At 35.4% G+C, this 21,895-nt stretch overlaps 1 protein-coding gene across 1 annotated transcript in view; it reads left to right on the top strand.

Annotated features, from left to right (window-relative positions):
- Positions 1-15,505, top strand: part of LOC136032110 (uncharacterized) — a 34,886-nt gene extending 19,381 nt beyond the window's left edge. Inside the window, exons 4-5 of the mRNA XM_065712272.1 lie at positions 9,355-9,559; positions 15,192-15,505. Of these exons, the coding sequence (XP_065568344.1) occupies positions 9,355-9,559; positions 15,192-15,445 (459 nt within the window). The 3' untranslated portion in view covers positions 15,446-15,505. The remainder of the gene's footprint in view (positions 1-9,354; positions 9,560-15,191) is intronic.
- Positions 15,506-21,895: the final 6,390 nt, after the last annotated feature.

Genomic DNA, 21,895 nt, shown 5'->3' with positions numbered 1-21,895 from the left:
TGTCTCAGAGCTCTTATTTCAAATCCCGACCAGATCTGTTGACATTGGGGGGAGTTGGAGGGGGAAATCGGAAATCTTGGAAAACGCTTAGATAGGAGGAATCGGGATGAAACTTGGTGGATAGAATAAGCAGATGTCGTAGATGTGTGATTGCCGTAACCGTACTGTACTCGCTCTCTTTGGGGGAGTTGGGGGGAGGGGTTCAGTGCTGTGGCGAGTTTGGTGCTTCTGAACGTGTAAAGACGATGAAAATTGGTAGGCGTGTCAGGGAGCTGCGCAAATTGACTTGATAAAGTCGTTTTCGTAGATTCGACCATCTGGGGGGGCTAAAGGGAGAGGAAAAATTAGAAAAAATGAGGTATTTATAACTTACGAGTGGGTGATCGGATCTTAATGAATTTTGATATTTAGAAGGACATCGTGACTCAGAGCTCTTATTTTAAATCCTGACCGGTATTAAGCCTCTGATTTTCCTTTTAAATCAATCTATTGGTTCTTAGAATTTTGTTAGTGTTCATACCATATGAGCTTATGGCTCTTAGCTCTTCTTGCCTCGTCACAAGTGTCATATGAGCTCTTAGCTCTTGTTAAGTTTAATATGGCTCTTAACTTTTCTTTTGAACAACTTCTTTTTACGGTAAGTATTTTAAATTAATTTCTGTTCGTTTTTTATTGCCAGTTTTGGTGAATATAATGAATATTTGCCCAGTTTTTCATGTCTATGGCTTAAGAGTTAAAATATTTAAGTCTAATTTAACAGTTTTAACTCATAGCATTTGATTTATTTCAAGAACACCTCAACATTCTCTAAAATTTTCAACTAAATTTTATTAACTGTCCCTTGGATATTTCAGATACGCCCTTCTGAAAACCGAGACCGAGATGCACATAGTAGCTTTTGATTGAATATTCTGACCCTTAGCCGCTCTTAGGATTTTGCAGATACACTCTGTTTTTAACATGGATGCACATAGTATCATTTGATTTAGTTTAAAATCCTTCTATTCATTCCCTTAAGGCTCAAGCACTATTCAACATGACTTAAAAGTTTCAACTTAATGTCCTCAGTCGTAACTGAGATATTGCTGATGCGCCCTTTTGACAATCAGCATGGACATAGTGTGTTTTGATTTTGTTCAATTTTCCCAAACCTTATCTGAAAGTAGTCACAAGTAAATGTAGTACCAGTTGCAAGCAGCCTTAATCACAGTCGTAGGTTGTCGCAATCAGAAGTAGCCACTCTTGCATTTGGAACCAGTCCCATTTGCAGCTGCAGTAGTATTAGTAGTGACCTTCATAATTTCAAGTTCCTAAGATATTGCCCCTACCCTTTCCTAAAATATTGTAGATATGACTTTTTTATAACTTGGTTGTAGATAATGTCTTTTGATTTCTCAAAATACTCCTCAAAATCTCCCAAAATTTCACCTCAATACCCTTAGTCTTTTTGGACGCACCCAGGATCAAATATTCCCCCCATCCCAATGACTCCCCCTCCTCCTATATGCTAAAAACATACAAATTGGATAATCTACAATTCTTGCCCCCGGGCCTGTGGGAGCATGACATCTCGGGGTGGCAAAGCTATTAAACCTTGTGACTATTTTGAATAAAATGTTTTCTTAATATTTCTATCTTTGTAAAGGGGAGCATCTAAAAGGAAAAAAAGAGGGGGGCTAGTTGCTCTCCGTTCCTTTTTCAACTTCCCTCTCAACATGATTTTCACATTCATTGTAAATTTTTGACAGCCCTCTTGCCTATAGTGGGTTTTGATTCTGTGAGACATCCCCCTCACTATTTTAAGAGGTTTTCCCATAATACCCTTAGCCTTTTTGGAGACTCAGGATAAAATTGTCCCCTTATATATGAACAAAAGCAATTCCGAAATTTCGGTCAAATGTCTTTGGAGCCTTTGCAGCTAAAAAGAGCTAGGCAGGGGGGGCTGGCTGCCCTCCCATTATTTTTCAATATCCTTCCTCCCCAACATGCCCTGACATTTTAAACTTAATACCTTCAACCGTTATCGAGATATTGCAAATATTAAAAAACTAGAAACTGACGCATCTTTTTATTTAGTTAAACATGCCCCTCAGTATTCCTCGGAATTTCGCACATAACCTTTACGAACATCATCAGAATCAAACATTCCCCCTTTTTCGAACGACAAATCCAGCAATTAAATAAAGGTAAATTTATAATTTACAATCCTTGCCATTGAGGCTTTGGGGGCATTGCATCCCCGGAGGCATAGTTACTAGATCTTCTGCCTATTTCGAACAAGATCACTTTAAAAAAATTGATCAGTGTCGAGGGGAGGGGGCCGTTCCTTAGATATTGCTGATTGATACTCCTTATTGACAACCAGCTTTGATTGTATTCGGCATCCTTCTCGAAAGCTGTGGAGGGTCTTGTCATTCCCAGAGGCATGATTATGAGAGGGCAGCTAAAGAGGGCATAAAAGGGCGCTGGCAGCCCTCCAAACACTTTTAGCACACCTTATAAACTGCAAAACTCTTCATAAACGGATGCACCAGAAACGAAACTTCCCCTGCATGTAAACACTTTAAAAAATTGCGTAATTTACTATTCTTGCCCTGGGGCTCCATATCCTTGCCCGGGGCTTTTCTCGATAAAAGACCTTATATTTTAATAATGGGCAACTTTGACAACTTAAACCCCCTGCATCAGGGGCTGGGGGGGTGTCAACCCCGGAGGCGTAGTTATTTGACCTTTTGACTATTTTGCACAAAATGGCTATCTCAAAAATTTGATCGTATGCATTCATGGGAAAAAGGGTGTGGGGGATAGTTGCTCTCCGATTATTTTCAATTCTCAGAAACGGAACTCGAACTTCTGATTTCCAATCGAATAACCCTCCTCCAGGTTTTATGCGACCACCCCTTCCGTAAAAACTTTACATCTTAACAATGGTCAACTTGCATAACTCATAGCCCTTGCCTCAGGGGCTGTGGAAGTTTTGTCAACCTTGGAGGCTTATTATTTCGGTCTGTGGACTGTTTTGAACAAAATAGCTCTCTTAAAAATTTTGATCGGTTACATTTTGGGGGGAAATGGCGTGGTTTAGGGGAGGTAGTTGCCCTTCGATCACTTTTGACTCTTAAAAAGAGCACAAGAAATTTCTTCATCCAATCAAATGAGCCCTCTCCAAGTTTGTACGACCACCTCTTTCATAAAATTTTTACATTTTAACAATGGTCAACTTTCATATCTTACAGCCCTTGCCCCAGAAGCTGTGGGGGGGGGGGGGTTGACAACCTTGAAGGCAAAGTATTTTGACCTCTGAGCTATATTGAACAAATGACTATCTAAAAATTTTGATCGAATGCATTTGGGGAGAGAAAGGACGTGGGTAGGGGAGCTCAAAGGAAAAAGGATCGCCCTTCGATCACTTTTGACTCTTAAAAAGAGCGCAAGAACTTTCGATTTCCAATCGAATGAGCCCCCTCCAAAGTTTATACCACCATCCCTTCCATAAAACCTTATACCCCGATATGCTGTGGTGTTTGACCCTGGAGGCTTAGCTATACTGCCCATTGACTATTTTGAACGAAATGGCTATCTCAAAAGTTTGATCAGGTGCATTTGGTAAAAAGAGGGGGGTATAGTTGCCCTTTGATCACTTTTGACTCTAAAAAGGGCACTAGAACTGCCGATTTCCATTCTAATGAGTTCCTTCCGAAGTTTGTACTGCAACACCTTTCATATGAAGTTCCTCTGGGGAAAAAATCATAAAATATTGAAGCCTTGTCGCTCTTTACTATCGGTAACACTGTAGCGTTGGAATAAAATATTGTGTGATCTTTAGTCAAAACAAAACATATTTTAGACGCTTTCTCTTATAAGATATAAGACTACATCATTAGTAAATTGTAAATTTATTATGCTTGCGGGAATTAATATCATTATATATTACACATTCAGTCTTCTTCATTAAGTCTTTCCACTAAACTTGATTATCATGGTAATTTTGTTTCTTTGCGTTGCTGTTCTTATTGTTGATGATGATTATGGTCTTGTTATTTCGGTTAATTCATTCATTTTTGATCTTTATATAAAATCCGATGCATTAGTTCCAGATAAGCTTGGAAAAACTAGAAAAGATAAGGTAAATATATTGAATATAAAGAACAAATCAAAGAGAGTCGGGCAGCGGAATCCCACAAATACTATGTCATAACTCAGAAAAGTAATTTTCTTAAGTATATATGTGTTATATCATCTCTTGCCAAAACATACGTGTATTACATCATTGGCATATGAAGATGAGGTTTTTTTTTTGTCAAGAATTTAATTATTTTCTAAGCATTTTGTTTTGTTGCCTAAAGAGCACGTGCATATAGCAATTTTCTTTCATAATTCAAGTTCTCTATGATGCTTTAGGGCTCTGCTAGGAGTGATGAAGAGAAAAAAAAGAGAACACATCAGTGCTGTGCTACCCATGCAAAAAGGGATTTTTCTTGTTTGTCTAGTCAGGGAACTCTAAGTATCCTTTATAGGGCTTTCGACCACGGTGATTCCTCCAGTGTACTTTTGTTTCCATAAGACGTCTTTTTTTAAGATTTTCGGGCTATTTTCGGAAGTTCCCATAAACTTGTTTTCAAGATAACATTTCACAATTGATATTACTCGAGATAGTAGTTACAATTCCTGAGCCACAGCCAAATGGCAATTTTTTCTCACTAACCAGTTTTGTTAAAGTATGTTTTTAATTTTTCGTTATTATGGGCTGTAGTTCGTAGTTCATCCTATCCCTGTTTGCAGCGGATATACATTATTTTGATGGTTTGTGTCGTGAAGAACACCGTAAAAGTATCGTTTCCATTCAATATTTGATAGAATGGAAAAGTAAAACTATCCTAGGTTCAGATTATGCAGTTGATTTGGGATTCCTAGATAAAAATGTTGGCCAAATGAATGGACTTTTTAGATTTTAATAGCTAACTTTGCAACAATATGTTCAGAAGTTAATGTTAAGAATAAATGAGGGTGAACAGGCGATGTTAAGACGTGAGAAAACAAATTATTATTGTAACGATAGCTGCAGCATTTTAAAGAGTGAACCACGACCCATAGTTACTGAAAGTTTAAAAATGAGCGTTGAAAAAAACTGTCTTGTGAGAAAAAATAGACATTCTAATCTGGTTCAGGAATGGTAACTATTATTTCGTTTAAGCTTTATAGCGAAATTTTCTTGCGAAAACGAATTTATGGGAATTTGGAAAAAAAACTTTGAGACATCTCGAACATGCCGACTTATCGATGAGAAAAGTGCAGCATGGAATCACGCTGGTCGAAATCCTTTCTGGAGAATCCTCTATGTGCATGGGTAAGATTGACGTGTCTCCTTTGTTTCTAGTAAGTTAGTTAGTCTAGTAAGTTGCAAGCAGGTTACTGCAAGATCGTTTAAAAAATTTTAGCGGCCATTCAACAGCTCTTAATCCTATATATTTGCTTTTATAAATCTTTCCTGATAATGCTTTATTGTGAGTGCGATATGACACCGAAACTGGTTTTTTTAGTGTGATTTCAAGAGTAAAAAGGCTGAGAAGCATAGAAAGGATATCTTTATAATTATCGTGGTCACAATTCTTAACTGGCGATTTACTAACGTCTCTTGTATACTCCCCTCCCAACCTCTTAGTAGGATTCGTAAACGGTCCAGAGAATAGCAGAATTATCAGGCTACTGCAACACCGTAGAGAGATGTTAAAAGGCCATTTTAAAAGTCCTTAATTATATCTGCGGAATTCTTGTAAATTTGCTTTTCAAACGCAATCATAAAGTGCTATGTTGCACCAAAAATGGCAATTTTCGTCTCATTTCTGGAGAAGCTGCGAAGCATAAATTGGGTACCAATAGAATCTCCATAGTTGGAAACCCTACATCAAATGTCTTGACTCTTGACCCCTTCCCCCTCCCAAAACTCAAAAACGAGGCAGGTTTGAATGGTCCAATGAATTCCGCGTTTTTTTATAAATCATAACAACGTAGACAGATATCTAATGATCATTTAAAGCTTCTGACCCTATCTGGAGTTAAAGGGCTTTGAAGCGTGCGATTATAAATCGCTGGCTAAATAGTGGGACTCGCAGGCTACTGCAACATCGTAGAGAAATTTTTAACGGGCATTTCAGAGCTCTTAATCATGTCTACGTGCTTTTTGTAAATTTATATGGATAACACCATCATAAAGCGCCATATAGCACCCAAAATAGCTGGCCTTGATCCCATTTCTCCAGTTGAAAGCCTGGGAAGCATAAAAGGTGGGAAACAAAATATTGTCAGATCAAAACGAGAAGTACACTATTAGAACCGCCTTGTCCGAACCCCCTCATAGAAAACGTACCGTCTCTTGGCTTGAATAACGAGTAAAATCTAATGGCTTGAAAAACAAGAAAATTTGCTTGAACTATGATATTGTGTGTATACGGCATTTTTTTTTTTTTTTTTTTTTTTTCTCTTCTCAGCTAGCACGGCACTGGAATATCGCAGAGAGCTGTTTAAATGAGCTGTTTAATAGAGAGCATTTTAAAGGAAATTTATGTATTTAAAAAAACTTTTGCAATTAACAAGAATAATTTTGAAAATAGAATTAATTACCAAGCTCATGGTCATTTGTCCTCTAGGCAATATGAAACTGCTAAAAATGCCCTTTGCAAAAAGACATGGTATTTTATAACTAGTTATGTTTTTTGTGTAACTTGGTCTGCATCATAGACACTAAAATCGATACAACCACTACTGAGGTAAAAATGACGTATGTATGCTCTGCAGATATGCTCATACATATCACTCACGGGATTTTTTCCCCATAAATTAAGGCACGCATAAAAGGAAGCAAAAAAGGGTACCGTTATAATACCTATAATTGAATACTCTTAGCTGGAGGATTACCAACCTCTTTCTTTTCCATTCCTTTGCGGGCGCCCTTAGTAAGTAAAAACTAAAAAAAAACACGTCTTGAATAAAATTGCCCAATGAAAAAAGACTTTTCAGATTTGATTTTAGAATGTGATTTGTTATTTACTTATTTTCATTTTAACAGTAAAGTTAATCTCGAAAACAATTTTTTTGAAATATGAAAAAGAGCTTCAAATGCTGATGCTCCTTTCCTTCTATTATTTTTATTCCTTCATTGCTAGTGGAACACTGAAATATCATACAAAATTCTCAAAGAGCGTATTGGAAAGCTAGTGCTTAAATTTTTATGCTTAGTAGTAAAAATTCTCCTAACAATGCCATCTGATGATGGCATAAGGCATCAGAAATTGAAATGTTTGTGTCATCACAGGTATGCGTTGGCTTGAAAGCATTGACAATGTATCATTGAAAATTCCTTGGCCAAAAGATTTTTACCATAAGTTAGCAACTCAATTTTAGTCACCTCATTTTGGAGGTATTTAGACTTGAAACTCCTTTCCTTGGCTTGGCTCTCTTTTGTGCAGGGCCCTTTAAAGGATAGTTCATTTTAAAGTGGAGAGACTATTTATCAGAAAAAAATTAAAAGCAAACAAATTAGTTTTAGGAAAAACCCCGAGTCAAGCGGGAGAAACAAAAGGCGAGCAGCTCTACTGGAAAATAGCTGGCACTGTAAAAAAAAATTGTAGTTTTTTAGTAAAAGTCACTATAAAAAACTAATTTCATGTCGGAGCCTAAAGATTGGTGGACTTTTGATGGGTTTGCCTAACCAGAAACGGGACTGCAAACGACAATGCAGGGTGACCTTGAGCAGTAGTGCCCGTCGAGGAAATCATAGCCTGGTAAACGACACCGCATTTACAGTGGATTACGATGAATGGATAATTCTTCTGTATTTGGTCTCTTTTGGTGAATTTATGTGGGCTGAAGAGCCTTTTCCTAGCTAAGTTATCTTTTATGGGCTATCTCTATATAGTAGTACAATATTTGCAACCAGAAATATACAATGAGTTGGAGGTAATAGGCTTGAGATTAGCTTTGCGGCATTTCCACTCTTATTAATAGAAGAGTATAGCCAAGTGAGGAAAACCATGGAAAGATGTGAAAAGATGGGCTCAGCTACACAAAACTACTGGAGGTCCCAGGGACTTCTTGCTGTCTGGCTCTAAGCCGGCTTAAGCGCTTCGTTTTGACTTGAGAACGTGTATTAGTCCCTTTCCTGCACTGGTTTGGAACCCTTTGCTTTTCCTCGGGCCATAAAAATTTCAATGATTTAAATAATATGAAAATTATAACTTTGAATGAAAGTAAAACTCTTGTAAACCTGGATTATGCTGAGGATCTGAGGGTCCTGGTAGCAAATATTTGCAAAAGGATTGATATTTTGGAGTTTTTGAGAGTCCAGGGTGCAAGAATAGGCTTTGAGATTATGAAGACTAAATACATAAGACTGGAGAAAAGTTATGTTGAAGAGGTTACGCTGGGTAACAAGAAGATCATTCAAGTGGGTAGCTTCAATTACCCGTTATTATTAGTAGTAAAGATGGTGCATGCAGTGAAGATGTTAAAAGTTGAATAGTCGATACCCAGGTTGTTTTTTTTTTTCATATTTGGGGAAAAAGTTTGAAAGAATTGGAAAATAAGTCTGCGAACCAAGATTTGAATATTCAAAGGCACAATGATGACAGTGGTCAAGCAAGGTATTGCTAGATGTTTCCGGAAAATTGTCTACGGATTCTTTTGGGTACCTGTCTGACTGATTGTATTTCAAACAGCAAGCTGCATGAAATGTGGTTCTATCCCGCTTTTTAGGGCTATAATGACAAAAAGGTTGTAATGGCTAGGACACGTTCTTTGGATGAACAATGATAGATTGTCAAAAATCGTTCTTTTCGGCCAAACATAAAGTAGGTCCCATCGGAATGCAGTGTGAGGAGGTCTTAAGGAAGGATTTAAGTAAAATTGAAATTTTTGGGGCGGATGTAAAGAGGTGTGCTTTGAAAAGATTAGGATGGAGGAAGAGCTGGTGTAGCTGTTTTGGCATCAGGCCATTTGGCGCTGCTGTGAATTGTTAGTAGTAGCAGTAGTAGTACGAGTAAAATCTTAGCGAGAACCCATATGCTACAAATTTAGTAAAATAACCAAAATCAATTGAAGTTTACTCATCAGCATTAAAAGGAAATCTGGGAAAATCCCTAAATTTTGCCATAGAATTATTGGATTTTTTTCTAGGATTGCTGTTTTCATAGTTTAGTTACTAAGTTTATCCAAAAAATTTTGTTTTTCATAGTTTACATTGGAATTTACTGATTTTCCCGAAGTGCATTTCCAAAAAGAACTTATCTTGCATAAGAATCCACTATCTGGGCTACAGACCTGAAAACAGTTTTGAATACCGTTTCAATTGTCTTGCAGGTTCCTGCTGACTATCCTCTGCACAAAATGCTAAGATGTTGCGATATATTGCTTCCAACATTGCCAGCCCCGCCACCTAGGGATCCTCAACTTGAGGCGAGGTGTCTCCGTTTAAGAAAAGAACAAGAACAAAAAGAATATGATGCCATGGTTAATAGAATTGCACCTCCCAAAGAAAGGAAGCCGGATAATCTTGCTGCAGAATGTAATTTTTTCGTTCTTTTTTGTGGTGCTTGTCTAGGTGGAGAATTAACAGGGTCAACTGACCTTCTAGATATCTGCGGTTCCTTTCTTTTTCATTTTTCTTCCTGATTTGAAACCCCGTCACTGAAAAGATTAAACTTTACCACCTTAATCTTTAGGGAAGAGCATATGTTGAGCAATATTAATGGCAGAAACCTAGTTCTAAAACAGACAGAGGATGGGCTTTGGCGAATTTTTCTTGCGAAAAATTATGACGAATTTTCTCAAACTCGTGACCAATATAGATTATTTTTTTTTTTGTAGGCCAGAAAATCTCAGGATGCTAATTTTTCCGCAAAAATATGAATCTGTTTTCGAGAAAAAATATTTATGTATAAATACAATCGTTGCTCGTTTGAAGAGATAAGATGTACACACACACCCACACACACACACACACATATATATATATATATATATATATATATATATATATATATATATATATATATATATATATATATATACTAGCTGTTGGGGTGGCGCTTCGTGACACCTAGTTGGTGGGAGCGCTTCGCGCCCCCAAGCCTCCCGCGCGCGTAAGTCGTTACGTGCCATATTAGTTACGCGCCATTGTAGTTGTGTCCCTGTGTCCCACCTGTGAATATAGATAGATATATATATATGTTTTTAACTACGTAAGAATTCCGAATATACAACATTCTTCGCTGTCCCATTGTCTGTGCATATAAATAGATTGTCAGGCTTACCGACTCTTGAACATGCAACATATAATTGTCCATGGGAAAAACAATCCGTATTCAGATCTATACCTCATTATTCTAATGATTGCCCTTGAGCTTTGTTGATGGTGATTGCTAATCGAACATTCCCTGTGTCCCCGTCGTCATTTATGTATCCCTCTCTGCCCCCCCCCCCCGGCGTCCCCGTTGTAGTTGTGTCCCTGTGTCCCGGTCGTCATTTATATTCCCTGTGTCCCGGTCGTCATTTGTGTCCCGGTTTCCCAGTCTGTAATTTCTCTTTGAGTGTCCCGGTCGTCATTTATATTCCCTGTGTCCCGGTCGTCATTTGTGTCCCGGTGTCCCGGTCCACAATTTATCTTTGAGTGTCCTGGTCGTCATTTATATTCCCTGTGTCCCGGTCGTCAGTTGTGTCCCGGTTTCCCGGTCTGTAGTGTCATCTTATAATGACGTAATATACAAAGCCTTATATACTTATAATGGCGTCATATCCAAACCCACAAACAAACTAACATGCATACATACAACTTATTTTTATATATATAGATATAGTTTCTTTTTTAGTTTTTCCTTTTTTTAGTTTTGCAGATTTTTTAGTTTTTTTTTAGCTTTTTTTCTTTTTAGTTTTTTACCTTTTTTATTTTTTTCTTTTTAGGTTTTTTCTTGTTATAGCTTTTTTCGCGCCATATTAGTTACGTGCCATTGTAGTTGTGTCCCTGTATCCCACCTGTGATATATATATATATATATATATATATCTATATATATAAAAATAAGTTGTCTGTCCGTTACGCCAGATTATATTTTCTATATATATAAAAGAAAACAAACTAGAATGTAAAAACTGGAAATTGCATAAATATTTCGAAATATTTTGACAATAGATTAAAGTAATTCGATAAAAGAAAAATGGTAAAAAACTAAAAAAAAACTAAAAAGAAAAAACTAAAAAAAAAATTAAAAATTGAAAAAATAAAAAAAAGAAAAAACCTAAAAAGAAAAAACATAAAAAAATAAAAAAGATAAAAAACTAAAAAAAAAAATAAAAAAGCTAAAAAACTAAAAAAAAAGAAAAAACTAAAAAAACTGGGAATTGCACAAATGTTTCAATATATTTTGACAATAGATTAAAGTAATTCGAAAACCTTAAAACAGATACCCAAAATTATTATAAATTGTTGGAGCTTTAGCATGCTTGGCACGTAAAGATTTTTCCAAGTGTCAATGTTAGAATGAACATTGACAAACTGAAGAAAACAAATCAATAAACAGAAGAAACTAAAAAAAAGAAAACTAAAAAAGAAAAAAACTAAGAAAAGAAAAAGCTAAAAAACAAAAAAAAAAACAAAAAGGAAACTGTATCTATATATATAAAAATAAGTTGTATATATGCATGTTTGTTTGTTTGTGGGTTTGCATTTGACGTCATTATAAGTATATAAGGCTTTGTATATGACGTCATTATAAGATGACACTACAGACCGTGACACCGGGACACAAACGACGACCGGGACACCGGGACAGAGAGAATATAATGACGACCGGGACGCTCAAAGAGAAATTACAGACTGGGATACCTGGACACAGGGACACAACTACAACGGGGACGCCGGGGGCACAGGGGGATATATAAATGACGACGGGGACACAGGGAATGTTCGATTAGCAATCACCATCAACAAAGCTCAAGGGCAATCGTTAGAAAAATGCGGTATAGATATGAATACGGATTGTTTTCCCATGGCCAATTATTATGTTGCATGTTCAAGAGTTGGTAAACCTGACAATCTATTTATATGGACAGACAATAGGACAGCAAAGAATGTTGTATATTCGCAAGTCTTACGTAGTTAAATCTATATATATATATATATATATATATATATATATATATATATATATATATATATATATATATATATATATATATATATATATATATATATATATATATATATATATATATATCTATATATATAAAAATAAGTTGTCTGTGTGTGGATCTGTGGATCAGGTGACGTCACCTGAAAAAACTGGATCAGGTGACGTCAAAACTGAAAAAACTAAAAAAAGGCAAAAACTACAAAAAAAAACTAAAAACTAATAAAAAAAATAAAAAAGCTAAAAAACTAAAAAAACTAAAAAAAGGCAAAAACTACAAAAAAAACTAAAAACTAATAAAAAAGCTAAAAAACTAAAAAAAACTAAAAAAAGGCAAAAACTACAAAAAACTAAAAACTAATAAAAAAAAATAAAAAAGCTAAAAAACTAAAAAAACTAAAAAAAACTAAAAAAAGGTAAAAAACTAAAAAAACTATAAAAACTAAAAAAAACTAAAAAAAAAGGAAAAAACTGAAAAATAAGCTAAAACAAAGGTAAAAACCAATAAAAAACTAAAAAAAAAAAACTGAAAAAACTAAAAAAAGGCAAAAACTACAAAAAAAAACTAAAAACTAATAAAAAAAGTAAAAAAGCTAAAAAACTAAAAAAACTAAAAAAAGGTAAAAAACTAAAAAAAATAAAAAATAAAAAAAACTAAAAAAAAGGAAAAAACTGAAAAATAAGCTAAAATAAAGGTAAAAACCAATAAAAAACTAAAAAGAAAAAAAGGAAAAAACTAAAAAAAATTTCATCTAAAAAACTAAAAAAAACTAAAAAAGGTAAAAACTAAAAGAACTAAAAAAGAATAAAATAAATGACGACACTCAAAGAGAAAGCGACCAGGACAAAAGGAATGTTCGATTAGCAATCAACAAAGCACCGGGACACAGGGAGTATAAATGACGACCAGGACATAAGTAAAAAAAAAAAACTAACAAAACTAAAAAGAAGGTAAAAACTACAAAAAAACTAAAAAGAAAAAAACTAAAAAAAGGCAAAAACTACAAAAAAAACTAAAAACTAATAAAAAAGCTAAAAAACTAAAAAAACTAAAAAAAGGCAAAAACTACAAAAAAAAACTAAAAACTAATAAAAAAAATAAAAAAGCTAAAAAACTAAAAAAAACTAAAAAAAGGTAAAAAACTAAAAAAACTAAAAACTAAAAAAAAACTAAAAAAAAGGAAAAACTGAAAAATAAGCTAAAATAAAGGTAAAAACCAATAAAAAACTAAAAAAAACTGAAAAAACTAAAAAAAGGCAAAAACTACAAAAAAAAACTAAAAACTAATAAAAAAATAAAAAAGCTAAAAAACTAAAAAAAAACTAAAAAAACTAAAAAAAGGTAAAAAACTAAAAAAATAAAAAATAAAAAAAAATAAAAATAAGGAAAAAACTGAAAAATAAGCTAAAATAAAGGTAAAAACCAATAAAAAACTAAAAAGAAAAAAAGGAAAAAACTAAAAAAAATTTTCATCTAAAAAACTAAAAAAAAACTAAAAAAGGTAAAAACTAAAAGAACTAAAAAAGAAAAAAATAAATGACGACACTCAAAGAGAAAGCGACCAGGACAAAAGGAATGTTCGATTAGCAATCAACAAAGCACCGGGACACAGGGAGTATAAATGACGACCAGGACATAAGTAAAAAAAAAAAACTAACAAAACTAAAAAGAAGGTAAAAACTACAAAAAAACTAAAAAGAAAAAAACTAAAAACTAATAAAAAAACTAAAAAATCTAAAAATCTAAATGAACTAAAAAAGAAAAAAAAAAGGAAAAAAATAAAGGAGAAAAACAAAACTAAAAAACGAATGTATATACAGACCGGGACACCGGGATACAAATGACGACCGGGACACAGGGAATATAAATGACGACCGGGACACAGGGACACAACTACAACGGGGACACCGGGGGAAACAGGGGGATATAAATGACGACCGGGACACCGGGACAGGGAATGGTCGATTAGCAATCACCATCAACAAAGCTCAAGGGCAATCATTAGAATCATGAGGTATAGATCTGAATACAGATTGTTTTCCCATGGACCATTATATGTTGCATGTTCAAGAGTCGGTAAACCTGACATTCTATTTATATGCAAAGACAATGGGACAGCAAAGAATGTTGTATATTCGCAAGTTTTACGTAGTTAAAACCATATATATATATATATATATATATATATATATATATATATATATATATATATATATCTATCTATCTATATTCACAGGTGGGACATAGGGACACAACTACAATGGCGCGTAACTATTATGGCGCGTAACTATTATGGCGCGTAACGACTTACGCGCGCGGGGGGGCTTGGGTGGGGGTGGGCACAAAGCGCCCCCACCAACTAGGTGTTGGGGTGGCGCGGAGCGCGAAGCGCCACCCCAACAGCTAGTATATATATATATATATATATATATATATATATATATATATATATATATATATATATATATATATATATATATGTTTTTAACTACGTAAAACTTGCGAATATACAACATTCTTCGCTGTTCCATTGTCTGTGCATATAAATAGATTGTCAGGTTTACCGACTCTTGAACATGCAACATATAATTGTCCATGGGAAAAATAATCCGTCTTCAGATCTATACCTCATTATTCTAATGATTGCCCTTGAGCATTGTTGATGGTGATTGCTAATCGAACATTCCCTGTGTTCCAGTCGTCATTTATATATCCCCCTGTGCCCCCCCCGGCGTCCCCGTTGTAGTTGTGTCTCTCTGTCCCGGTCGTCATTTATATTCCCTGTGTCCCGCTTGTCATTTGTGTCCCGGTGTCCCAGTCTGTAATTTCTCTTTGAGTGTCCTCCCGGTCGTCATTTATATTCTTTGTGTCCCGGTCGTCATTTGTGTCCCATTGTCCCGGTCTGTAATTTCGTCAGTTGACAAACAACTTCATGGCGACATAATGCGCAATTACCTTGCCTATGTAAAATTCATGATGGAAAACTCGTTATTACTTATTTTATTTTTCAGTGCGTGAGGTGAATAGACAGTTGATTCAAGTGTTCCAGTTTGTGTTATCGACCGGTTCAGCCTTTGTGTTTGGTTTCTGGGGTGTTGATTGGGCAGCAGGTCCATTCGATTTTGGTTCTCGTTCACTCATTGGCGTCTTCTGTGCACTCGTAGTTGCCATTGCAGAAATATATTTTCTTATCAAAATTATTGGTGTTTCTGATAATTTTATAGACGGTGTTAAAAATAAGAAAATTTGTTCCAAAGATGAATAGTGTGTGGATTGTTCATTTTTTGTTATTTTCCTAGTTTGTCTTATTAAATGCACGCGTTTATTCCTGGAGTTTTTTTAAGTTCTAGTGTCATAACTTGACTTTTGACTTGGGCATACCTTGGGTTTCCTTTTAAAATGTTAGTATCTAAGTCAGTGATCAAAATTATTGTAATTGTGGAATGCTGAGAATACGAGAGTTGAACATTAAATAAATAATTTTAAAGAGATCAATTTGAGACTCAGGCAAAGCAAAAGGCGGAAGGCATGACCTCTCATTAAAAGAGAAACGACCAGACCGAACTTCAGTTTCAGTGGGAGTTTTTGCCATTTTGTGCCATGGCAAAACAAATATGGCTGCGATGAGGTCCACAACTCCTTTTCAGCTTGATTACCATGACCGTGCCCCAGACAAGATAAGGACGAGACATCAATCTTCACTTCTCCCAAACATTCCTTTAATCCAAATGACTGACAGTGAGAACTTGAACTGCCTGAAAATTGAATTAATCTAGCGAAATAGAGAATCTCAAATTTAATTTCAATTAAACTTCAAAATTAAAATTAAATTAATTAACGTGCACCATTTCTGGTCCAATAAACCTAAAGGGAACCTGATATATATTTTACTACATGTATGGATTTCCTTGTTTTGCAACTTTTATTCCACTTCTTTGACTACACTATGCCTATTTTTCAATTCCCTGATATCTCTTCTTTCCATTACGATACTCAGAACAAAACAATGCTCTTGTCCTCTTTGCCTTTTGTTTTTCCTTCAGTAGCATCAGGACGAAAGATAAAGGTAATGGTAAAGAGTATGGCATTGGGATTTACAGTTCCTACTGGTGGTGTTGATCTCCGTCTCACAACCCTTCAGTCAGGAAGTACAATGGGGAGTTGGGGGCCAGTCTTCCTTGGCTGTCACACACCCTTCGTGTTTACCTTCCCCATATTTCTCCAGGTACCCATTTAGAAATAGGTTGACTCTGGCTAAGCATACAGAATCACGCTGCTGACCCCCACTCCAAACCAAATAACCAGCAACACCAGGATTCGAACGCCAGTCCTCGGGGACAAAAGATCTCAAGTCTAGCGTGCTCACCACTTGTTTAGGATAGCTCAAAGTTATATTAAGCCACCTTTTTGTATTTCAGAGCTCCAGTTAAAAGAAGTAAAAATAATCATTATCTCGTTTTCAGATCTCTCTGAAAATTGTCAAAGACAAGTACAATTTATAATTCTTCCAGCAACGAAAAGTAGCTGTCCCATTTTATAATCAGACCTTATAAAAGTTAAAAATTTAATGAAAAAAATGTATTTTCTTAATGAAGCAAATACAGAAATTCAAAATTAAAACGCAGAGAAATTACCTAAGGTAAAAAGCAGGATGTAATCAGTGCTGCAACAAGTACTCCAAATTTTTACTTAAGTATCAAGTATTAAGTACTCATTGTTTTTTTACTTAAATATCAAGTAATAAGTACCTTCCAAATTCTTACTTAAGTATCAAATATCAAGTACTTGCCGAAATTGTACTTAAGTAATACTTCAAGTACTACTTCAAGTATTTATTCTATATATATATATATATATATATATATATATATATATATATATATATATCTATATATATAAAAATAAGTTGTCTGTCTGTCTGTGGGTCTGTGGATCTGTGGATCAGGTGACGTCATGTTTCGGCTGACGTCATGAAATTAGTTGCCGTCATTTTTGTTATGACGATGCTTAGTGTATTGTAAAACACATTAATTTGGTTAATAATATACCATTTAAAACACCAAAATGAACATGCTGGAGTAGTCACTCGGTGAGAGAGGGTGTCAGAACGGAGAATGAAGGTCCCAGGTTCAAATCCTGGTTAGGCTAAAAAAGGTAAAAAACTAAAAAAAAACTGAAAAAACTAAAATAAGGCAAAAACTACAAAAAAAACTAAAAACTAATAAAAAAATAAAAAAGCCGAAAAACTAAAAAAACTAAAGAAACTAAAAAAAGGAAAAAACTTAAAAAACTAAAAACTAAAAAAAAGGAAAAATGAAAAATAGAAGAGAAAAAGAATACTAATAAAATTAAAAATAAAAATAAAAAAAAAATAAAAAAGATAAAAAGCTAAAAAAAGGTAAAAACCAATAAAAAACTAAAAAGAAAAAAAGGTAAAAAACTAAAAAAAAAATCATCTAAAAAACTAAAAAAAAACTAAAAAACGTAAAAACTAAAAGAACTAAAAAGTAAAAAAAAAACTAAAAAAAGGAAAAAATAAATGACGACCAGGAACCTCAAAGAAAAATTACAGACTGGGACACCCGGACACAAATCCCGACCGGGAATATAAATGACGACCGGGACGCAGGGACACAACCACAACGGGGACGCCGGGGGCACAGGCGGGATATATAATTGACGACTGAGACACAGGGATTGTTTGAATAGAAATTACAGACGGGGATACCGGGACACAAATGACGACCGGAACACTGGGACACAGGGAATATAAATGAAGACCGGGACACTCAAAGAGAAAATACAAACTGGGACACCAGGACACAAATGACGACCGGGACACAGGGAATATAAATGCTATTTATATGCACAGACAATGGGACAGCGAAGAATGTTGTATATTCGCATGTTTTACGTAGTTAAAAATATATATTTATATCTATCTCTATTCACAGGTGGGACACAGGGACACAGCTACAATGGCGCGTAACTAATATGGCGCGTAACGACTTACGCGCGCGGGGGGGCGCGAAGCGCCCCACCAACTAGGTGTTGGGGTGGCGCGAAGGGCCACCCCAACAGCTAGTATATATATATATATATATATATATATATATATATATATATATATATATATATATATATATATATATATATATATATATATATATACTAGCTAGTTGGTGGGGCGCTTCGCGCCCCCCCAAGCCCCCCCGCGCGCGTAAGTCGTTACGCGCCATATTAGTTATGCGCCATTGTAGTTGTGTCCCTGTGTCCCACCTGTGAATATAGATAGATTTATATATGTGTTTCAAACTACGTAAAAATTGCGAATAAACAACATTCTTGGCTTTCCCATTGTCTGTGCATATACAAAGCCGTATGTACTAATAATGACATAATATGCAAACGCTCTTTTTACAAACAAACAAACATGCATCCACACAACTCGTTTTTATATAGATAGATAGATAGATAGATACAATACAAATTAACTGCGTAAAACTTGCGAATATACAACATTCTTCGCTGTCCAATTGTCGCTGCATATAAATACATTGTCAGGTTTACCGACCCTCGAACATGCAACGTACAATTGTCCATGGGAAAAACAATCAGTATTAAGATCTATACCACATTTTTCTAATGATTGACCTTGAGCTTTGTTAATGGTGATTGCAAATACTAATCGAATTGGGAATTGCAATCTTTTAAATTGAAAAAGCAGATCCGTTGGAATCATGGGAATGCGAGGAATAAGAACAGCCTCACCCTCATAAGGCCCTGTCAAGATTGTGGCCTCTATTAGGTTTTCCATTGTTTTTTTACGGCAAGTCGCGTGCCATTGCAAAGCTTTGGTGGGTTGATATTTCTTAAAAGTATTATTGGTACGCCTATTTTTAGTTGTAGCACGTGTGGTGGAAACCCTGAAGGATCTATGGAATTTAAAAATTCAGATGGATAATTAACCGCTTCATTTGGTTCCAAAACTGTGTCGACTGACTTGTAAAGGACTGCCTGGTCTCGAATCTTGGTCAAAACAATATTGTTGATTTCGTGGACGTCTATATTTTTGGGTGCGAGAATCGCTCTTTCACTTAGCCATTTATTATTTTTATAATTTTTTAGAATATTTGGAAATACTTTTTCAATCAATTCATTTTTGGACGTCACTAAATTACAGAAATCAGCAGGTAGTTGTATACGTCCTGAAATTGAGTCTACTGTTTGACCAGAGTCATCGTTTTGCAATCGGACACGCATATTTGTAGTTAATTTTAATATTTTTACGTGTGCCCATAAATTAGAATTTTTTAGGCAAGCATTCATTTCGTCTGTAGGAGTTAAACTACGTAAAAATTGCGAATATACAACATTCTTGGCTTTCCCATTGTCTCTGCATATACAAAGCCGTATGTACTAATAATAACGTCATATGCAAACGCTCTTTTTACAAACAAACAAACATGCATACACACAACTCCTTTTTATATAGATAGATAGATAGATAGATACAATACAAATTAACTGCGTAAAACTTGCGAATATACAACATTCTTCGCTGTCCAATTGTCGCTGCATATAAATAGATTGTCAGGTTTACCGACCCTCGAACATGCAACGTACAATTGTCCATGGGAAAAACAATCAGTATTAAGATCTATACCACATTTTTCTAATGATTGACCTTGAGCTTTGTTAATGGTGATTGCAAATGCTAATCGAATTGGGAATTGCAATCTTTTAAATTGAAAAGGCAGATCCGTTAGAATCATGGGAATGCGAGGAATAAGAACAGCCTTACCCTCAAAAGGCCCTGTCAAGATTGTGGCCTCTATTAGGTTTTCCATTGTTTTTTTTTTACGGCAAGTCGAGTGCCATTGCAAAGCTTTGGTGGGTTTATATTTCTTAAAAGTATTATTGGTACGCCTATTTTTAGTTGTAGCACGTGTGGTGGAAACCCTGAAAGATCTATGGAATTTAAAAATTCAGATGGATAATTAACCACTTCATTTGGTTCCAAAACTGTGTCGACTGACTTGTAAAGGACTGCCTGGTCTCGAATCTTGGTCAAAACAATATTGTTGATTTCGTGGACGTCTATATCTTTGGGTGCGAGAATCGCTCTTTCACTTAGCCATTTATTATTTTTATAATTTTTTAGAATATTCGGAAATACTTTTTCAATCAATTCATTTTTGGAGGTCACTAAATTACAGAAATCAGCAGGTAGTTGTATACGTCCTGAAATTGAGTCTACTGGGAGCTTTCCGTTTCCAATTGTCAGCAATTGATCTGAAAATGTTTGACCAGAGTCATCGTTTTGCAATCGGACACGCATATTTGTAGTTAATTTTAATATTTTTACGTGTGCCCATAAATTAGAATTTTTCAGGCAAGCTTTCATTCGTCTTCAATGGCTCTGGTGGTGCAGCCAATAGAGGAAGTTTAACTTTTCCTGAGGCGCAACACATTCCCATTGTTTCACCATTGAATTTCAAGGCCTTGCAATAGGGACAAATTTTAGACATTGTCCCGATTTGAACACATCTACTCAAGCTATAATCATCGACTGGGTTGTACCTGAATGCCAGGCGATAACTTTCAGGTTGCTCTGATTCCTCGGCACGCTTTCTTTTCTTACTTTCTCTATCAGCAGCAAGCCTGATTTCTTGCTGTTCTTGTGATTCCTCGGCACGCTTTCTTTTCTTACTTTCTCTATCAGCAGCAAGCCTGATTTCTTGCTGTTCTTGTAATTCCTCGGCACGCCTTCTTTTTTCACTTTCTCTTTTAGCAGCAAGTCTGCTTCCGCGTTGCTCTGGTAGTTCCTCGGCACGCTTTCTGTTCTTTTTTTCTCTATCAGCCTCAAGCCTGTTTCCTTGCTGTTCTTTTGATTCCTCGGCACGCTTTCTGTTCTTTCTTTCTCTATCAGCCTCAAGCCTGTTTCCTTGCTGTTCTTTTGATTCCTCGGCACGCTTTCTGTTCTTTCTTTCTCTATCAGCCTCAAGCCTGTTTCCTTGCTGTTCTTTTGATTCCTCGGCACGCTTTCTTTTCTGACTTTCTCTATCAGCAGCAAGTTTTTTGTCATAGACTCTTTGAGCATATAGATAGATAGATAGATAGATACAATACAAATTAACTGCGTAAAACTTGCGAATATACAACATTCTTCGCTGTCCAATTGTCGCTGCATATAAATAGATTGTCAGGTTTACCGACCCTCGAACATGCAACGTACAATTGTCCATGGGAAAAACAATCAGTATTAAGATCTATACCACATTTTTCTAATGATTGACCTTGAGCTTTGTTAATGGTGATTGCAAATGCTAATCGAATTGGGGATTGCAATCTTTTAAATTGAAAAGGCAGATCCGTTGGAATCATGGGAATGCGAGGAATAAGAACAGCCTCACCCTCAAAAGGCCCTGTCAAGATTGTGGCCTCTATTAGGTTTTCCATTGTTTTTTTTTTACGGCAAGTCGAGTGCCATTGCAAAGCTTTGGTGGGTTTATATTTCTTAAAGTATTATTGGTACGCCTATTTTTAGTTGTAGCACGTGTGGTGGAAACCCTGAAAGATCTATGAATTTAAAAATTCAGATGGATAATTAACCGCTTCATTTGGTTCCAAAACTGTGTCGACTGACTTGTAAAGGACTGCCTGGTCTCGAATCTTGGTCAAAACAATATTGTTGATTTCGTGGACGTCTATA

The sequence above is a fragment of the Artemia franciscana genome, chromosome 10 (assembly GCF_032884065.1).
Source record: "Artemia franciscana chromosome 10, ASM3288406v1, whole genome shotgun sequence".
Taxonomy (NCBI): Eukaryota; Metazoa; Arthropoda; class Branchiopoda; order Anostraca; family Artemiidae; genus Artemia; species Artemia franciscana.
This window is presented reverse-complemented; position numbering and strand designations above follow the sequence as displayed.